We start from the raw sequence: 19,750 nt of genomic DNA, 5'->3' as shown, positions 1-19,750 counted from the left end.
ACTTGCAGTGCACAACCGCAGATCGTTAACGCTCTGGTTTTCAGTGGGTCCCATGCACACTGTGCTACTGGGCCCAGGTTGCATCTCGCGGATAAGGCCCATATAGACTGAAACGGGTCTGTGCTCCCGTCTAGAAGGGGCGTGGCCTGGTACTTCTGTCTGGACTTTCGCTATTGGAACAGGACCAAGTTTGCTTTGCACATGACTGGTCTCTGTCTGGAGCGGCATAATGGACCAGAAAATGGAGGACTGGAATGCAATCCTGAGTAACTATCAATGGCTGACAGTAATTTAAGCATTCAACCTATCACTTTTCAGTTTTTTTCCCTTTTTACTGTATACATTTTTGATTGCCACACCTCTTCCTAGGTCAGAATCCTAGTGCATCAAACTTTTATAGGTATCATATGGATTCCGCGGGGGCGTGTTTGCTGTAACCCGGAGCTACGCATTGACGGTATCACTCATTAAAAAAAATCTGTTTCTCATGCTGACACCTTTTCTGTTTAATCAGTGGCAGTGCCAGGGTAGGTGCTATCCTCGGATGTGAAATCTAAAAAAAGCTGTACTGCTGCTAACAAGTCCCTGCATATTTTCACCACCTGAGACAATTAGCAGAGCAGTGGAAAGGAGTACAACACTTCCCTTCATCTGTTTCAAAGATAATACCTCTCATTTTGAAATGCTTGACATTCTGCTGGATTTAAGCTTTTCTCTGATGAACATTTAAGCAATTTCTCGAAGCATGTTCAGTGGAACAGAAGTCAGAATGATGTACAATTCGGTACCCAGATTAGCATTGTTTTTTCGCTGCTTGATTGACGTCATTTGCAGATGTTCTAACATTGGGCAATTAGGGCTTTTGTATGCTTCTTTTCATGTTATGCTTCCGGTATGTGTCATCCCTTCAGGGTATTCGTGGTCAAATTACAGATATATTTATTCTTTAAGTTTCAGCTAGCCTTACATAGTACCTAGGCCGTTTCAATGCCCTGGAACAAAAAGGAGAAAAGATAGAATTGAAGGTTCTGAAATACATATAAAATTCAGAGTCCAGCCGGAGCCAGGGTATCTCATGCTTATGTTGTAGTTTCAGTGGAATTGATGTCTGAAAAGTTTGATGTTCATGAATTTCCAGAATTGAAGCAATCTACTTTCGATCAGGGCCAGGGCTAAGGCTGTTCCTAGGAGGTAAGCAGCCACTTCTACAGCCCCGTGGCACTTACGTGATAGCGTAGTTATTAGTGAACGAGAACTCAAATACTACTAGAGGTCTGTTGGCACCAGCAGAAGCCACTTGTTGAGGTCCGAGCAAGGTAACCAGAGGGCATCAAATGAAAACTACGTCTTAGGACATTGAAGCCTGTTTGCAGCCGCGGCCCATGCAGGTAAGAGCGGTGGGGCAGTTGGGGGGGGAGGGATTTCAACAGATGACCACAAGGGAAAGTTAAGTAAATAATTATTTTTCCCTCGACGTCGTTTGTTGAAATCCACCCCCCCGCCCCAACTAACCCCACCGCTTTTACCTGCATGGGCCGCGGCTGCCTGTTTGTGAAGTTGCATTACAGGTGTATTCTGTAGTCCCACCACTTCCATTAAAAAGAGGTTTCCCTCACGCTGGGCCAGTTCCAAAGTAAGAACCATTAAGGAGGTCTGAGGGGTTCACATCATAACACATGGTCACTAATTCTGAATAATGAAGAGAGCTCCGAGTCAGTTGAATGCTATGAGGGTCATCCTCGGAGTCTTGAAAAGGAGACGTGTTTTGACCAGTTACCAGTATTCTGTTCTGACGAAAGGTGTGATGCTTTGAAGTCTGCGACCCCTGGTCCTCTCTGTTTGGAGGTGTGCCAAAGGAAAGACCATTGTAGTCTAACTATGTGCCCATTCCATGATCAGTAACACATTATGTGGCAAGCAGAAATACTACAGGCCTTTTTCAAGGTTTTTTGCTGGTAGAGGCAGATTTTCACTAGTGACCCTGCTTGTGGTATCAAGGAGAATCAAGAGTTACTCTTGGTCTCCTTGTTGCAGATAGCAGCAACCAGTGTAGGCCAAACAACAAAGGTGTTTGCCATATTGGGTAGATATTTTAGAACTCAGCATTCGTAATAGGCCTATTTAATTCCGATTTTATTGGGTTGATTTTCACCGAATTAGGGTTCTTCCGTGATGGATCGCCAGACACAGTTCACAAGTTAGCCTGCATTTCCCTATTAATCACGCTGGCTTGGGGAGGTAAAAAACCTCGACTTTAATGGGAAACACTTACGCTTCCGTATGATCAAGGGGGGCTCACAGCACCAGACTTTCATCTCTACTATCTCTGCACGCAGACACATTATGCCTATTACTGGTAGCAGGACCCAGCGTATATTCCACATGTAGCGGTGGAGGCAGGCGCGGTACACCCAATATCGCTTAAAGCTATGATAGTCAATAAGCAAACAGTATTTGAGAAAGGGGAATTTGACACTGTACAAACCACGTCCAAGGCCTGGCACGAGTTAGGAAAACGGGCGCAGAAACTGCCATTATATGCACCCGGCATGCCATTATTACACCACTCAGATCTTTCTGTCACTGGGGAAACTGGCATACTAAAGACCCTTAAAGACATGGCTCTGATAACAATGGAGGATGTGTTTCCCGGGGGTCAATTTATAACGTCAGCAACTATAGCTGCCGGAGGCACTGCCACAGCCATGCAGTTGTCTGTTTACACTAGGCTGCGATCCGCTATGCATGCGCTCTATCCACAATTTCCTGCAGAACCACCGGCGCTTGAGGCGCTGCAACTTATATACACTGCAACATCCAGAGCCAGGCTTGTCAGACGTCTATATCATGCAATACAGACAGATACAGTCGCAGTGGGCATGTCTGCACTAACTAAATGGAATGCCATATTGCCTGACCCGATTACTGAAGATGAGTGGTTTGGATGTTGCTGCCTGACTGGCCGGTTGACAGCGAATGGTAACCTATGGTTGGTACACTTTAAATATTTGCATCAACTGTATTATGCTCCGGCACAGCTCTATAGGTGTGGGTTGTGGGAAGCTGACAGTTGCAAGCGCTGTGGTGCCCCTGGTGCTAATTTTTATCATTTAGCTTGGGACTGCCAAAAGGTGTACGCGTACTGGGGGTCCGTCACACATATTCTACACCTGATGGTAGAGCTGCCCATAGCCTGCAATCCACAGTTATGCCTCCTGGGCGCGGTCGCTAATATCAAGGCGTCACAGAGGCGGTTTGTGGCTATAGCATTGCTGTTGGCTAAACGTAGGGTCTCCATGGCCTGGGGGGGGGGGGCAGACCTGCACCTACCACTACACTATGGTTGCAGGACCTGGCATACTGTCGGGACCAGCTCACGTGTTATGAGGAGGAATTGCCTACAACCTCGAAGCCACGTGATATTTGGGGTCCACTTACTGCTTAACTATTAAAGTTGAATACTGTCTGATGCTCGGTACTTTTGCGAGAATGCTTTGCCCTGTACTATTACACAATGCACTTTAAGTTACTGTCAAGTCTACGTATGCTTGTACTGCCGAATTTTGTAATAGTCTGTCATGCCAAATGAGTTGTATACCGTGTCTATGCCATACCACTGCTTTGATTTGTATGAATGTACTTTGTTTTTTACTTTTGAAAATGTACAAATAAAATTTAAAAAAATAAAAAAGTTAGCCTGCATTAACCCTAGTACCTTGAGTATGGTAAGCTGCAGGAAAGATTCTTTTGGTGGTTCGGTATTTAATATTTTATGGTAAGTAGCTGAAAATATTTCTGCTGTGCCACCTTCCAGTTACAATGATGAATAATAATGCTGGGGATTGTGAGGTCTGATTAAAGACTTTACAAATAAAGTAGAGCTGAGCATATTTGGCAACAATTCTCCTTTCACATCATAGATATCCCGTGTACACAGGCTATGACACGACAAACCTCTCTCCCAAGACATTAACTCATTATATTCAACCTCTCTCCCTTGATGCCAGGTTTTAATCCATGAGCTCAAATTTATTTAATTGTTCCTGCCAATAAACACAGAATAACATGCGTCAGTAGCACAAAATCAGTATCTCAGGCAATGTGCTGTATAACGATGTGATGACAGGCTTTGAAGATTTGAAGTAGTGCATGATAGGATTCAGGCACCACAAAAATACAAATATCTTGAAGTGTTTGACAAATTACCAACACAATCAATTAATCAATCAGGTTTCTTATAAAGCACAACAACTCACCAGTAAGGGTCTCAAGGCGCTGAGGAAGGGGCAGAGAGGATCTGCAGATGATGGACAGAATGCTGAACAAATCAAACATTCACCCACAGTCACAGATCTGTGTTTAATCCATCATATTTTGCACGCCATGCCATTTGAGTTTATGCAAATCAGTCTTGTCCCTGCTTCCCATGGGAACAGTCCAGTCTGAACTTGCAGGTCAGGTCCTCTCTGGACCAGAAACAAGCATCCTGGGACTGCTTTCAGGGCATCACCCCTCATTAGCCAGGCTAGCTTGAATCTGGTGGCGTAGAAGGGCTCCGGCCTGTTCAGCACAGTGAAGTCCTCTGCGGCTGCCCCTCCTGGCATACAGGGTTGAGCTCAATACAGTCTTAGGGCCGTGGCCCTTAGAGCACAGCATTCTTCTCGTGACGACCCCTTCTGGCATACGGGGTCACAGGCCCTTCAGTACGCAATGGCTCTGACCTGATCGGCATACCAATGCACACGGCTCAATTCACTGCTGCCCTCCTTTGGCATATGAGGGTTGCTGACTTTGTCCTGCACACAGGAACAACCTGATCCCAGTGCTGCAGCCGTCTCCTCACACCTCGTAAAGGGAGACCACTCAACAGGGCTCCCCACTTGACATCACTCCCTCCAACGCTCTATTCCTCCTCATAGGGCACACTGGTCTTGGTAAGTACGCAGGTGGTCTTGGATTCCCTGGCTGATGTCCCCTCACCCAGCAGGGAGACAAGAAAGACTTAGCCCCGAGTCCTGGTCACAGGCAGAAGTCTTGCAGAGCTTCCCTTCCTCACAAAGCCTATCTGGTTGCTGTCAGCTAGCAATATTTGGGGTCTCAGTCTCCCCTTCTTATAATCCCTTTCCGGACACCAAATGTGATTTGGAGTCTGAGTCTTTGAAGTTCGCTTCCTTTTGAAGTGCCATCTCCTCTGTCCACTCTCTTGAAAACAGCTTGTTGCTGCAGGAGCGACTCCAAATCTAATAGCCCCACACCATGGGCCAAAGGAGTAACTAGAGTTCACACCTGGATGTCAGCCACAGTGATATGTGTAACAAAAGGTTAGCCCAGGGCCTCAGCCCTACTCTTTATGATTCCTTTATTAGCCGCACCTCCTTCCTGAGAGGTGCAAAGACCCCTTCCTTGTGACCTCTCTCTGAATCAAAGAGCACCCTTTGAAGTGTACAGAGGAAGCCTGCCTCTCCCTCTCCAGTGTGTTCCACCTAGCTTACAAGAATGCAGCAATACACACCTCTGTTTGGGGGATTTCCTCTACCTCCTCTCCATGTTTCACCATGCAGGCCTGTGTCTCCAAAAATGAAACCCAGAGTCAACCATGCATTGTACCATTCACAGGCATACAAATATTTAACATACAGGCACTGCACAGCACTGTATCCTTCATGAACTGAACCTCTCACAGGTATTCATAACTTAGTACATATATTTAACATGCATGCACTGCACAGCGCTATACTCCTCATATATTGCACCACTCACAGTCACACATATAATCTAGTACATGCATTAAACATGAAATCGCTGCACAGTGCTGCATTATGCCTTGTTTGCACCCTTCTGAGGCCCACATACACCCAGTACACATACACCACTTATGCTCTGCACATCACTCCACATCAACCTGATGTAGGCCAAGGGGATAAGTTAAGTACACAGCAGCAAAACTTTGAATGAGTGAGCATGTAGGCCTCACTCCAGTGTCAAAGTTTAAGTAGACCTGATCACTCCTACTGATCACTACATGCTTTGCTGGTAACACCGTGCTTGTGCCGCTTAACGCCTGCTGAAGGTAGTTGCCTTCCACCACAATGAGGGCAGTGGTGTGGGTGCCCCTCCTGGCCCAACAAGATCACAGCCCATGAAACAGGTCTATTTCATGGCACACACACATGATCTGTGTTTGCCTACAACAACAAAAATCAGCATTAGGGATCCAGATATCAGTACAGCCCTTGAATGGATACAGTGACCCCATATGCCAGAGAGGGTCACCAGGAGCAACAAGATGTGCAACCTGATCGACACCCCAGTGCCCTCCATCAGAGAAGTGAGGCTGCCGTCAGAGTACCTGCACGCTGTCAACAAAGCGAGGGACCCACTTCAGGATCATCGCATCTTCCTCCAGCAACACACACCACCTCCCCAACCGTGGGACAGATCAGACACTTACTCTGCATGAGAGATCCTCAAAGAGCGTCCAGTCGCTTTGGTGACTCGACAACATAAGAGGAACTCTGCACCTGCTGAGTGCAGCCCGCCAGAGATACATGCGGCAAACTCACCAGACTCAGCTGCTGCTGCTTCTCCAAGCACACGCGGCGCACTCAAGAACTCCAGATGCTCCAAGACTACAGGTGTGGATAAGACTGATTTTGGGATAGTTGGTCCCAGAGCAAACTTGCTTGCTAGTTTGCGCTGCTGCACTGAAACACTGTTGAATTTAATTTAGAATCAGAGTGGACTCTTCAGACTCAGTCTTCTAGTAGGGCTTGCCCTGGATGTTTCCTATAATGAATGGGGAGTAACCACTATCTCTAGGAGTGAGGTGGGATACAGGGGACTGCCTAAAGAAACACCAGAGCCCTGACCTCAGGGGGACTGTGTATTTGTTTGTGAATGTCTTAATTTTCTTTGTGTGGTTAGTGATAGAAATAAAATATATTCCTTTTTTATGTGAATATTTGGCTGAACAATTATGTATTACTGCTGCGCACATTTTTAGTTGTGAGCCTGTATTCACTCTTCTGTATCCACCTCCCACCCGATCAAGCCTTGGACAGCTCGGACCGCGCTATTCTTGAGAGTCAAGTGCAGAAGGGGTACTTGGTCCAGTTGGTCAGGATCCATATTAGGTCAGGGCCTATGACATCAGGAGTAAAAGGCATCAGCCCCACGGTTTGGCCTAGCAACCCCTATGTGCCCCATTGCCGTCTGAAAGGGTGTCTGACAACCTACGTTTGACATGGCAGAAGTCCCTTGACCATGATTGTATGGCAGAGGACTGTTTCCAACTTTTAGAATCACATGACCTGGCCCTGGGGAAGCCAGCTTTCAATTTAGCCAGTGTAGAGTACTACACAAAGAGTACTGGATACCAAAAAAACTACAAGAATCCAATCTACTTTCAGACACATGTTGCTGGAGATGTGCTGTCCCCAACTGTGACCTATGACATGTATTGTGGTCCTGCCTACCCCACAGCCTTTTTGGGAAGATATATGGAAACCGTGATGGAGGGGCAAGATGGCGGTCGTCTGAGACCGTAGGTGCGCACAGAGTGCTGAGGGCTGCGGATGTGGGGAACGCTGCCTTAAATCACTTGTAAGTGGGACTATGAATACTGCACGGTGTTGCCCAGAAACACACTACCCCCAAAAGATTGGCAGTGAGTACTTACGACTCCTGGGCACATTGATTGGTCTCTGCGTTCTACGTTGCATCGCCAGGATCGCGGTGGGGAGGTCTGAGGCTCGCCGGTAAGGCCGGGAAGGCCCCCATCTGCAGACGGTGTCGGGGAGAGAAGTGGACTCCGTGGAGACGATCGGGACTGTTGAGGGTGCTGAGATGGGTCCCAAGGCAGCAGCGGGGGCCAGGACTAAGGTGGTCAAACAGATGCCCGGGATTGAATCGGGGGATGCAGCCGTGGAAGCTCCACCGAGCGCATTGGAATCTCCAGCTCAGACTCCGCGGCGGGGAGGACGTCGCGGGACGTTGGCTGACCCAGATCCGGAAAGGAGAGGAGGAGGCGGGACATTGCAGAGAGGACGCCCGGCCGGGCCAACGGTTGTGGATTTGTTGAGAGGCCCTGCCGGGAGACTAGGTCCGGGTCGCGAAGGGAAGCTCAGGGGGAAGGCTTGTCCCGAAGCAAGCTCGGATGCAGCGGTGAGCACATTACATGGAGTGCTTGCTGGAAAAGATCCGCTCCCTCAAGAACACCAGCAGGAGCTGTCTGAACCGGGAGTGAGAACTCAGGCAACACAGAGGGAACTGAGCTTGGCGGCAAACGGACTCGATAATGGGACAGCTAACAATGAAGGTAGGCCTGGGGTCTCTTCATCTCAGACTCTGATGTCGAATCTCATGGGGGGACAGAAAAACCACTGATTTTGACTCCAACAGGGCGATCATCTGGGGTGACCAACTCAGATAACATAGGTAATGCAGGAAATATAGACGCAGATGGAGGGGACTCTGGGGCCCATGCAGATAATCATAATATCCTGAGTCAGCATGCCCAGGAGCAACTATCTAATGCCAATTTTGATTCAATTACTGCCAATCATGCACTAGAAGCCAATACCAGTAGCAATATTGACTGTGAACGCCAAATAGAGCCCGATAAGGAACCTAGTGAATTATTTTTTTCTGTCTCTGACGGTGACGAGTGGACAGAGGAGTCATCAGCTGACATCACAGACTTAAGCTATAGTGATGAGGAAGAGATAGGTGGTCCCAAATGCAAAACTGTCCAGAGGAAAAAGAAGTGTGGTGGAAAAGAGCTGGCTTGGGGTTATACTCCAACGAATCAACTTTATAATCCTAAGCTCATCTCCCAACCGGCTTCTGATCCATCTGAGCCAACCTCCCCAACTTTAGAGACTATCTTTCAGGCTATCTCCATGCACCGTGAGGAAACTCGCCAAGATAGTCGCAAGGCTCAGCTTGCCATGCGCAAAATGCAAGGGGATGTTCGAAAATTTACGAAAACCTGCAGCTCATTCGGGGAACGCCTAACTGACCTTGAGTCTAGGATAGGCACCACGGAATCTGACGTTGCCTCAACCCACGCGATGGTGGGATCCCTCGAGGCACAGTTAGTGGATGTCAGATGGAAGTTGGAGGAGTTTGAAAATTTTCAACGGAGGTCCAAACTGCGGGTCCTTGGGATTTCCGAGGGGGATCGAGGGAGCAAATATACGCTCTTTCGTGGTTGATCTGCTGCAAGACTCTCTGCCGGAGCTTACCGGCTGGAATTGGGCTCTAGAAATCCAACGTGCCCATCGGGTCCCCTTTGTCCAGAAACTGCCTATAAGGGCAGGAGCTCTACCCCGTGCTATCCTAGTCTATTTTGGCAATTTTTTGTTACGCCAGGCTGTGTTTGAAAAAGCTCGACCCGACGCTAAAAGGTCCTGCAATGAGATTTCTTATTTTGTCCGCCCTGACTTCTGCCACTCTACTGTTGAAAGGCCGTGGCGATTACGGCAGCTTATTAAACCGTTCCAGGATAAAAAGGCTCAAGCCCTTTTAAGTAATCCAGCTCGTCTAAAAGTGATTTTTGATGGACAAACAAGGTTTTTATGTCAGAAATAAAAGCTAAAGAGTACCTGGGCGGATTACCTAACTAAAGACAGTTAACAAACAAAATGAAAATGTAACCTATAATTGTAGCATCTGCTTGGGAGCATTACGGTGAAGCATTAATGGGTTGGGAACTTCGGTTGGAAGCAGCGTTTAGCTATGGTCCTAAGAATTAGAGCCCTCGCACTCAGCTGTGCAGCACATCCATCACGATCAGACTCAGGATTGAGTCTGTATGCCCTATTTGGGGAGGGGGGGAAGCTGGGGCAGGGGGTGGGAAGCCAAGTGTGGGGGGGGGTGAGGGGAAGGTGGAGGGTCAAAAGCGGGGTAAAGAAAGCACATCCAAAAATTGTTATAAATATGGGGACAATTAAGAGGGATAAATCACTGGTATAAGGAGAGGCAAGTACTTAATAATGGAAAGAGGTTGAGAAGGTTTCATGGAAAAATTCAGGATCGTGGGCTTAATCTAATATGGGGAAGATAACTATCTGCTCATGGAATATTGCGGGGCTGAGCGACCGGGCTAAGAGGGCAAGATATGCTGAACTTGTTAGATTAAACCCTACCGATATAATATGCTTACAGGAGACACACATTCCGTGGGGGGAAAGAGAAGTATTGAGAATAGCAGGATATAATCTGTTGGCATGTACTACCCAGACATCTAATATACGGGGTGTGGCTTTTTTAGCAAAGACTACTATGGGAACGGCCAAACGGAAACTAGTGGATGCATTGGGTAGATGGGCAATCATTGAATTGGTTATGGGCAGCAGGGTCTGTGCAATTTATTGCTCTAACCAGGACGATCCTCAGATATTCGAGGATTTAGAAGTAGAACTTGCTACCTGGACAACCCCTTTGATTCTCTGTGGGGATTTGAATATCTCTTTGGACCATGGGATAGGGGCGTACACAGGTCGAAAGCCCAGGGTCTATAGGGCATTTAATTCTTTAAAAGCTAGTCATGGCCTGGTAGATATCTGGGTTACAAAAACTTCGACAATCCTGGGTATACGTATTTTTCCTGCCCACATAAAAAATACGTTAGGATTGATTATTTCTTCTGTACAAGGGATCTTGTTGAGCAAGCCAGGATTAAGAAACTCCCTAAAATAATTTCTGACCATAATCTCCTGATTTTAGAACTTGAAATAGCCAGTTTTAAAATGCCATGGAGTAGGTGGACTTTCGACAGGAAACTTCTCATGAACAGTGAATATTTTATACATATGAAAAAGTGGGCACAGGAATTCTTTGATATAAATAGGTTCAGTGCTAGTAGGGGGGTGGTGTGGGACACATTCAAGGCGGCCCTTCGAGGCGAGACCATTTCTTTTGTTATTAGGTCTAGAAAGCAGCAGGAATTAAAAAAGCAACAATTGATGCAAGATCTAGTTAGGGCTGAAGAAGAGCACATTACGCAGATAGCACAGGGACTGGAGGGAGATCTAACTCAGTATTGAATTATTGCACTGAAAGCAGAGCTTACTAACTGGCTAAATCAGAAATCAGCTGGGGAGTATCAGTCGCACCGTAATAGTGTCTACGAAACCGGAGAACAAGTCGGCAGGAGGCTAGCGCTTCGCACTAGGCAGAAGACAGCATCAAGCGCTATATCTTTGATTAAAATCGGTGGACAAGCCTATACCAATCGGGAAGGCATAATCAGGGAGTTTCAAAAATACTACCAGGTTCTCTATCAAGATGATATTAATAAAAGTCGAGAAGAGGTTTCTCAAGGTATGGTAGGGCTGTTTGCAGGCATTACTATTGGTGAAGGGATGGACGGGCTCATGAGAAAGGAATTAGAGGCAGAAATTACACTTGAAGAAGTTCAACTTAGCATTGTCAAGGCTGGCATCAGGAAAGGCGGCGGGCCCGGATTGTATACCTCTCGAGGTCTATAAAATCCTGGGATCAACTATTACACCTTTGCTTTTAGATCTGTTTAAGGGTGTACAATACAGTGGAGCCCCCCCCCCCGAATCTTGGAAAGAGACCGCCATTGTAATTTTCCTAAGAAAGGGAAACCGGTTGATAATCCATCGTCCTACCGCCCGATTTCCCTGATTAATTGTGACATGAAAATCTACTCAAAAATCTTGGCCAATCAGCTAGGGAGTGTCATAGAACATCTGGTTTCCCCATGGCAGCATGGGTTTATCCCGGGCAAAGGAACAACGGACCATACCCGTAGAGTTGTTTCTCTTTTCGACATTATGTCCGGGGTGGGGGACCAGATGGCTATGATCCTCCTCGACGCAGAAAAGGTCTTCGATCGGGTGTCGTGGGAGTTTTTATGGCTGATATTAGAACAGAACGGTATTGGTCCCCAGTTTTTACAGGCTATCAAGGCAATGTATTATCAGCCAATAGCCAGATTACAACTACTGGGGGGGGAATTTGGCAATATCAAAATATCAAGAGGTACTAGACAGGGCTGTCCCTGCTCCCCAATTTTATTTGCCTTATATATCAACCCCCTAGTTGATAAACTGTTGCAGACCACGCGTATTGAACCAATAATTACGGGCGGGTTCGAGACAAAAGTATTGGCTTATGCCGACGACATTGCGGTCCTTATTCCCAACCCTGCTGAGGCGATCGAAGAAATCAGTAAGATTGCTGAGGCATATGGTCGCTTCTCTGGCTATGCTTTGAATGCTGGGAAAACAATAGTATTATGCACAGATAACCTTGATTTTAGTGACTCTAGGCGAGCAACCTCAGCAGTGTACCTTGGAGTCCGAATAAGTGCCAAGGTAGATGAAATTAGCAGGATTAATTTCATACCTTTGATTAAAAATAGAGGGAATGATTTAAGGAGGGTTAATTGGCTGCACTTCTCTATTATCTGGAGGGGGAATTATTTAAAAATAACTATACTACCGAAAATACTGTATTTGTTTCGTTCTATACGATTGGCCGTAGATGATAATTTATTGAGGACACTGGAAACGATTTTCTCTAATTTCATATGGCAATATGGGAAGGTCAGAAGAGCACTCAAATATTTAGCATTGCCCCAGGATAGGGGAGGCCTCGCAGTTCCTAATATTATGATGTATTACTGGGCAGCCCTCTTATATCAGATGACTACCCTGTTATCAGTGAATAATACCAAGGAACCAGCACAGGGCCCAAATATACCCACAATTTATGAACTTTCGATGGGGCTGCTATTGAGACAATTGGAACCCAGCTACTATAAGAAGGTGCGGTTCAAAGTTATCTACGGTTCGTGGAGAATTTGGAAGCAGGTCTCTAAGGCTATGGCAATCCCAAGAATCTCTAGATATACCCTTCTATGGCGATCATCATTGCTGCCTTACTTGGCTAACGATGATATGGGGAAAAAGTGGGAAAAATACGGGGTAGGAACAATAGGAGATTTCTGTGGGGGAGTGCAAGATGCTCAATTCCTTAGGCGACAGCGGGTGTTTGGCGTTCTAGATAACCAATACTTTAAATTTCTCCAGATCACGAACTTACTCACCACATGGAAGCCAAAGATTAAACTGGAGAAGATCTCCCTTTTAGAAGCGGTAACCAGGGAAAAGAGCAGAATTAGGGATTTTTATAAAATACTGGTTGATAAAAGCCCCGACGACCTGGAAAAAACTGAAGCATCCTGGGTAACGAAATTGGGCAACCCTGATGTGGATATCTACATGAGCCTTTCCCTAACTGCAAATAGTTTCTTAACTTCGAATTTAAAAGCTCAAATATATAAAACGATATTCAATCTCTACTTTACCCCTGCTAAACTCTACCAGTGGGGGAAGAGGGCTGATGACAAATGTACTAGATGTGGGTTTGGACCAGCCACTTTGATACATATGTTCCATGGTTGCGATAAGCTGGCCCTACTTAAAGAAGCCCTGTCAGGTTTTTGGGAAGTATTGTTTGGTTTTAGGCCAGAGTTAACCCCGACCCTGCTGATTCTCGGATATGATAGTACTCTGGGTCTCAACACCGAACAAGAATATGGTTTGTTCCTGGGGGCAGCAATATACAGGTTATTATTGGCCACAAGATGGAAAGATCCGGAGCCACCAACCTTTCATATGTGGCTTGCTAGGCACCTTGGGATATACAAACAAGAGATGTCTATATATGCTTGTAGAGGCAGACAGGCCAGGAACCGGGGCAGGAAGATCTGGGCTCATATCACTGAATGGAGCAGAGACGTGAGGACGAACTAGCTGAGTTTCTTCACGCACCTTAATTGATAATTCTGGGTAAACTGTACTGGAATGTCGGTTGTTCTTTCTTTTGTCTGTATAACATTTTCTCAATCATCAATGATTTTCGTACTTTGTAAACTGTCTCCATCTTAATTTAATGAATTTGTATGTATTTGTATTTATTTTTCCTGGACATGCTTATAATAAAAAAAAAAAAATTAAAAAGGGAAGATATATGGAATCAACTCAGCTGACCAGAATGCTCCAAACCATAGAAAGTTCAGCTAACAGGCTCAACCTTCCACGCTGTACTCACATCATCCTGCACCCCAAAGAGCTCCTCTAGCTACCAATCCACAAACAAGCACTCTTCAGACTCCTGGCTTACATATACAATGCCTTACATAACATTGGACCCATGTACCTCAACAACCGCATTATCTTCCACAAACCTACCAGACACCTACACTCAGCCAGACTCCTCCTCACACACACCTCCTGCATAAACGGAGTTAAATCTGGAAGTCGTGCCATGTACTACCTCGCTCCTAAAGCCTGGGATGACCTGCCCTTGCACATCAGAGCCACCTCCTCAGTTCTTGAATTCGTCAAGAAACTGAAGACCCAGCTCTTCACCTAGCCACGACCCTGGCTCGGCCTATACAACTCCTGCTTCAGCACCAGGATACCCTGTTGGGTGAGTTGTGCGCTATACAAATACTCAGAACATAACATATGGAGCATGCTGCACAGCTTTCCAGATTATCCTCTAAAGAGGTCAGCCAATCTACCCTTATTACACAAGACATCAAATATGCCAGAGACCCTTTTGCACAACATGACATGCCAGTTACTGCCTTAGCCATGGGAAAGTGAGGAATAACAGCTGAAATGCACTCAATTCAACAAATGATACTGCAGATTCAAACAATAACATTAACGCTAATTAAATTGGTTTTCACCTGAAGAGGGAGGTACAGCCCACCCCCTACTTAAAAAGTGTGCGATGCTAGGGAAAAAGGTCATAGCCATCAAGTGCCCTATGCTAAAACACTCCGGTGGAGTATATAACATATTACTCTAAGTGATCATATATAGCAGGTAAGTACATATACAATAAACTCTTTGGCAACAAAAACATCCAAAGTAAATGACAAACGAAGATGGTGACGGTAGCTCAAAAAATATCTTCTTTTATTAAGCAGACTTGATGAGTATCCCGGAAAGAACTTCAATCAGTGGTGCAAAGTAACAATTGCGAGCTTCTTGCAGATTATAAAAGAATCCCAGTGCATTTCGGGCATAAATACTTGCCCTTCTTCAGGGGAATCTACAAGTGAATAAACATAGTGTCTACGTTTTTCCGTGAATGCAACAACAGTACAAACATAAAGAGAGAGCACAGGTACAATAACACAAAACTTATTACTAATGGTATCCAGATGAAGAAGATGAATGGGAAAGGCATGGTTACTGAGACATTGGCAATCTACCACTCCTCCAACACATGAAGAGTGGATTCACAAAATGTTCAAGATGAATCCTACAAGCAGATAAAATATAGACTGCAAGAATAAATGCATCCCTTCGTGCAGACATGGTCAATATTCTTAGATTCAGAGCGGGTGATTAGATCTAACTGAGAGTAACCTTAGTGGAGACTTATTGCACGAGCAGACAAGCCCTAATCCTGGCTTCTAATCTCCAACCACCAGGACCTCCTACGGGCAGCAGGCGTTTTCCTCCACAAACTCAAACCGATTTAATGCCCATCCTACCCCATTAAACCTCTATCCATTTTGCCTGCTACTCACCCTCCTCTCCCCACTGCAATTACGCATTCCTAAAAGATTAAAAATGGCTGATATTTTGTAGTAAGGCTGCTAAAAATATAATTGACCGGCTCAGTAGGATGTCTCATTTAGATGTAGATTTATTGCTGCGTCCTTGTTTGAGTCCCTAAAGTTGTCCATCTTTCTTTGCAGCTGAGTATTGGTTGCACAAGTGAGTTCAGCAGTGCCGCGCCTGTCTTCCTTCAGTACTCTCATGATGCAGGTCTGTCCTGGTCCCTGGTGAAGGAGGGCTGCTACCCTGCATCCCCTGGAATCAAGGCCTGCGAAGGACACTCGCGAGAACTCCGAGAGCCAACCATGTACTACACCGGGGACTTCGAAGAATGGACTAGGATCACAATTATAATCCCACGATACATTGCATCCAGGTAGGTGTTTTTCCTTTTTTGGTTTAATGATGCACAATGCAAATTATTGGTCTAATGAGGCTGGTTCAGAGGCATGTTAGATATTTATATATTTGACCTTATCCAGTAAAATGTGCATATCTGAAGTCGGTTGGAAGGAGCTAGTGCCAGGTATGGCCAGTGGTTCAGATACGCCCTTTTTGGACATTCCTAAGTCCAAAAGGTAAAAAAGAAAACTCCCTGAATAACAAGACAAGAAGTGAAGACCTTCACTGATTTATCCCTGTGTAAAATATGACTTTACCATTGGAGCCTCTGGAATATTAGTAAAATGGCTAAGTTTATCTCTTTGACACCATATGTCTCTCCCTGTGCTTGGGCTGGGTCTCTTAAATATCCCAATGACTATTCTTCCCTTCCCTTTTGCTCCCAAACTAGAAAACAAAATACAATAGATTTCCGCCTGGCACCACTGGGAACCATTGACTTCCATATTTTTGTCGTGGACATTGATTACTCCAAACTGTTATTCATGGTGGTATTTTAACTTTAAAAAAAGAGGAGTGACTTCCGTAGTATTCTTTGTATGCCCTATCCCAGATCCTAACAATAATTCTATCTAAGCCCAATAGAGTCTGTATTGCTAACTTTGCATATAGACAGTAAAAGGTATGGTGCAGGATTTCCCAAATATGTTTTTACGTCTGCTCCGACTAGTCTGAACATTTCTCAGCCTTAACACATACTGCATAATTTGATGAGAGATTTCAACATACTCCACTATCAATAATACATGTCCACTTGAATGCAGCTTTCGGTCCTCAAAGCAATGTTGTCAATGAGTGAAATGTATGTTCAGCCTAAATAACAGTTTGGGTAAAAAAAAGAAGAAGTCAGACTTGGAAAAGCTACACATTGCCTCAAATTTAACCTACGAAAAAGTGACTGCATGCGCTAAGGTTTCCGAGAACACAACTATTTTTCTATTAACCATAAATGCGCTTATGTTGTGTACTCGTAAAATTACTTTGCGTTCTGTGTGTTTTACTTTCTATGCGACAGGTCTCGTCCTACCCTACTCCTCCCTAGTGTACCTCGCTGGTCATGTCCTGAAGGGTCTTGGGTTCATGTAGTGGGGGAACCTATGCTTATTATGGATATCAGTCAGAGATCACCCTGTAACTTCCATATAACTCACGCCTGCAGAACCTCACGCAAACCCTTGTATCATGAGACAGACAGATGTTTTACTATTACTCTACCTGTACTTAGACGATAGCCCTAGCCGACATGCGTACTGACATACCCCACACTCCGTCATCTACGGAGAACAGTAGCAATCCTACAGTAACCATTTTATTATATCCGTAATTAACTGTATGGAGATTTATATTTTGTAAACAAACCAAAATGTAAATTATCTGGTTGTTTGGAATTTAAGCTACGCCTCGCATAGCATAGTGGAGGCCAAGAGTTCTTATAAATTAAAACTAAAAATAACGGGCCCAATTTACAGAGGTATTTTTAGCTGTATATATATATTTATGACTGAAAACACCTCCATTTATGCCTGCCAGGAATCTCAAAAAGGATTTGTGTTCTTATTTGTTGTGTTACATTTTTTGTAGCGAATTATTGTTTTGTGTGCTCTTGTTGTTTGTACTACATCATTGCATAGTGTTGTTGTTATGGCAAAGTGTGTGGGTTTTCTTTTTGTCTGTTTTATTGTGTTGTGCCTTATTGGGCTTTAAACTTGTTGTTTTGTGTTATGTTATTGTGATATGTTTCACTGTTTACTTTAGAAATGACAACAAATACTGCTACATTTCCAGTCAAAATCAGCACTTTACTATAGAGGTCCAGTCATAAACAACTGTTTACCCCGGTCTAAGGAGAAAAAATACTTCTGATCCAGCTCTTCCACTAGTCAAGATACGGGTTATCCCAAAACTGTGCCAGAGGCTTGTCCTAAATTAGCCCTTCCAGTACTCACATTTTGTGATTCCGCCCACAATCTCTTCAGTACAATGTGAGGTGCCAGTAAGCGGGTTAGGGGAGCCAGTCACATCCGGCACTGAGGAAGGTATCAGTGGGCTGCCCTGAAATGGTCCTCCCGACAGCCCGAGCATGGCCTGGATCTCAGACAGGTATTTCAGTATTCCTCCCAAGGCTGGCAGTGCAGCAGAGACCACCATGTTGTTGCTCTAGCAATAACCACAGAAGGGAATGGCAGAGGTCTAAAGAGCCTTCGGGCTTCTGCAATGCAGCGTGCGGCACGAGGCCTCCAGATGGCAGGGCCGCTAGCACAGTCGGAAGGCACACGAAGGCCTCCCCAGCGCTTTACAGCTGTTCAGCGAGCAAACCTGGCATAAAGCGGAATGAACACAGCGTCCCTTCGGTGTACTCTCTGCTCAAGCTGACCATATCTTCAGCCCCCAACCGAGTCTAGTAAAGTGATGGCTGCAGTGTGTTTGCCTAACGTGTGTCATATCACACTTGTTTTTGTACACAAATACAACTCGATCTATTTTTGCTTTCAGGTTGTCAGAAACACCTTTCTAGTGCACTGGGACAAACCCGCGTGCACACGTTATGTTATGTTAATAGCACTTCTATAGCGCACAGCTGCCCCAGCCAAGGGGCGTCCCGGCGCTTAGAGAGAGGTCCCAAACACAACACAGCTGTACAAGGGCAGAAGCGCGCAGATCAAAGTACTAAGATGAATGAGGGAACAAATGCGTTTTAATAGCCCTCCTAACCTTCAAAAGCTCATCTATTTCACGAATGTGGGATGGAAGAGAAATCCACAATTTTGCAGCCAAAACCCGGAAGGACCGGCCTCCGGCCCTGCATAGCGTGAACCGTGGGACCACCACCAAGTTTTGACCCAGGGATCTCAAAGAACGCAAGGGCACGTAAGGCACCAAAAGATTATCAAGAATCTGGGGAGAGGCCCACTTGAGGATCTTAAAAGAAAGACATAAGGTCTTAAAATGGATCCTCTGTGCCATGGGCAGCCAGTGCAGAGAACGGATGGTACTTTCGGCAGAGCAGAACCTCGGTAAACCTATCAGGGCTCTTGCTGCGGCGTTCTGAACACGTTGCATCCGGGCAATTTCAGCCTGGTTGGCCCCCAACAGGAGCGAACTGGCGTAGTCAAGCCAAGATAGTATGGATGCCTGTATGACCAACTGCCTGGTAGGAGCATCAAAGAACCTCAAGGTAGATCTCAACCCTCGTAAAATGCCGAAACAGGTGGCCGCCACTTTTTTAGTGTGGCCACTAAAACTGAGGGCAGGATCTAACCACACCCCCAAGTTTTTTACCTCTGAAACTGGAATAGGAGTTACACCCAGCTCAGGAGGCCACCACATGTCACCCCAAAGATCCGTCCGCTTGCCCACAATCATGACCTCAGTTTTTTTTGCATTAAACTGAAGACAGTTGGCATTCATCCAGCTAGCTACCGCCAGGAGTCCATCCCGGAATCTGGGGGCGTCGAGGTCGGAGTCCCCACTCAAGGCGACCGCCAGCTGCGTGTCATCAGCATAAGAGACCATAGTCATGCCCCAATGTTTGACGACAGCCGCTAGCGGTCTCACATAAAGGTTGAATAATGTGGGACTCAACGACGAACCCTGAGGCACACCCAGCTCCAGCGGATAGGACTTGGACTCAAAAGGCGGGGTAGCAACCTTGAAAGTCCGATCAGCAAGGAAGGAGCGGAACCAGTCGAGTGCAGTGCCCGTAACACCCGCCTCTCTGAGACGTTGGAGTA

The 19,750-nt window shown here is 45.7% G+C and overlaps 1 protein-coding gene across 1 annotated transcript in view; it reads left to right on the top strand.

Annotated features, from left to right (window-relative positions):
- RELN (reelin) overlaps window positions 1-19,750 on the top strand; it is a 1,440,257-nt gene that overhangs the window by 1,041,609 nt on the left and 378,898 nt on the right. Inside the window, exon 28 of the mRNA XM_085653954.1 lies at window positions 15,758-15,993. Within this exon, the coding sequence (XP_085510080.1) occupies window positions 15,758-15,993 (236 nt within the window). The remainder of the gene's footprint in view (window positions 1-15,757; window positions 15,994-19,750) is intronic.

This window comes from Triturus cristatus, chromosome 4_1, assembly GCF_964204655.1.
Source record: "Triturus cristatus chromosome 4_1, aTriCri1.1, whole genome shotgun sequence".
NCBI classification, from domain to species: Eukaryota; Metazoa; Chordata; class Amphibia; order Caudata; family Salamandridae; genus Triturus; species Triturus cristatus.
The sequence above is the reverse complement of the archived record's forward strand: the minus strand, read 5'-3'. Positions and strand labels throughout refer to the sequence as shown.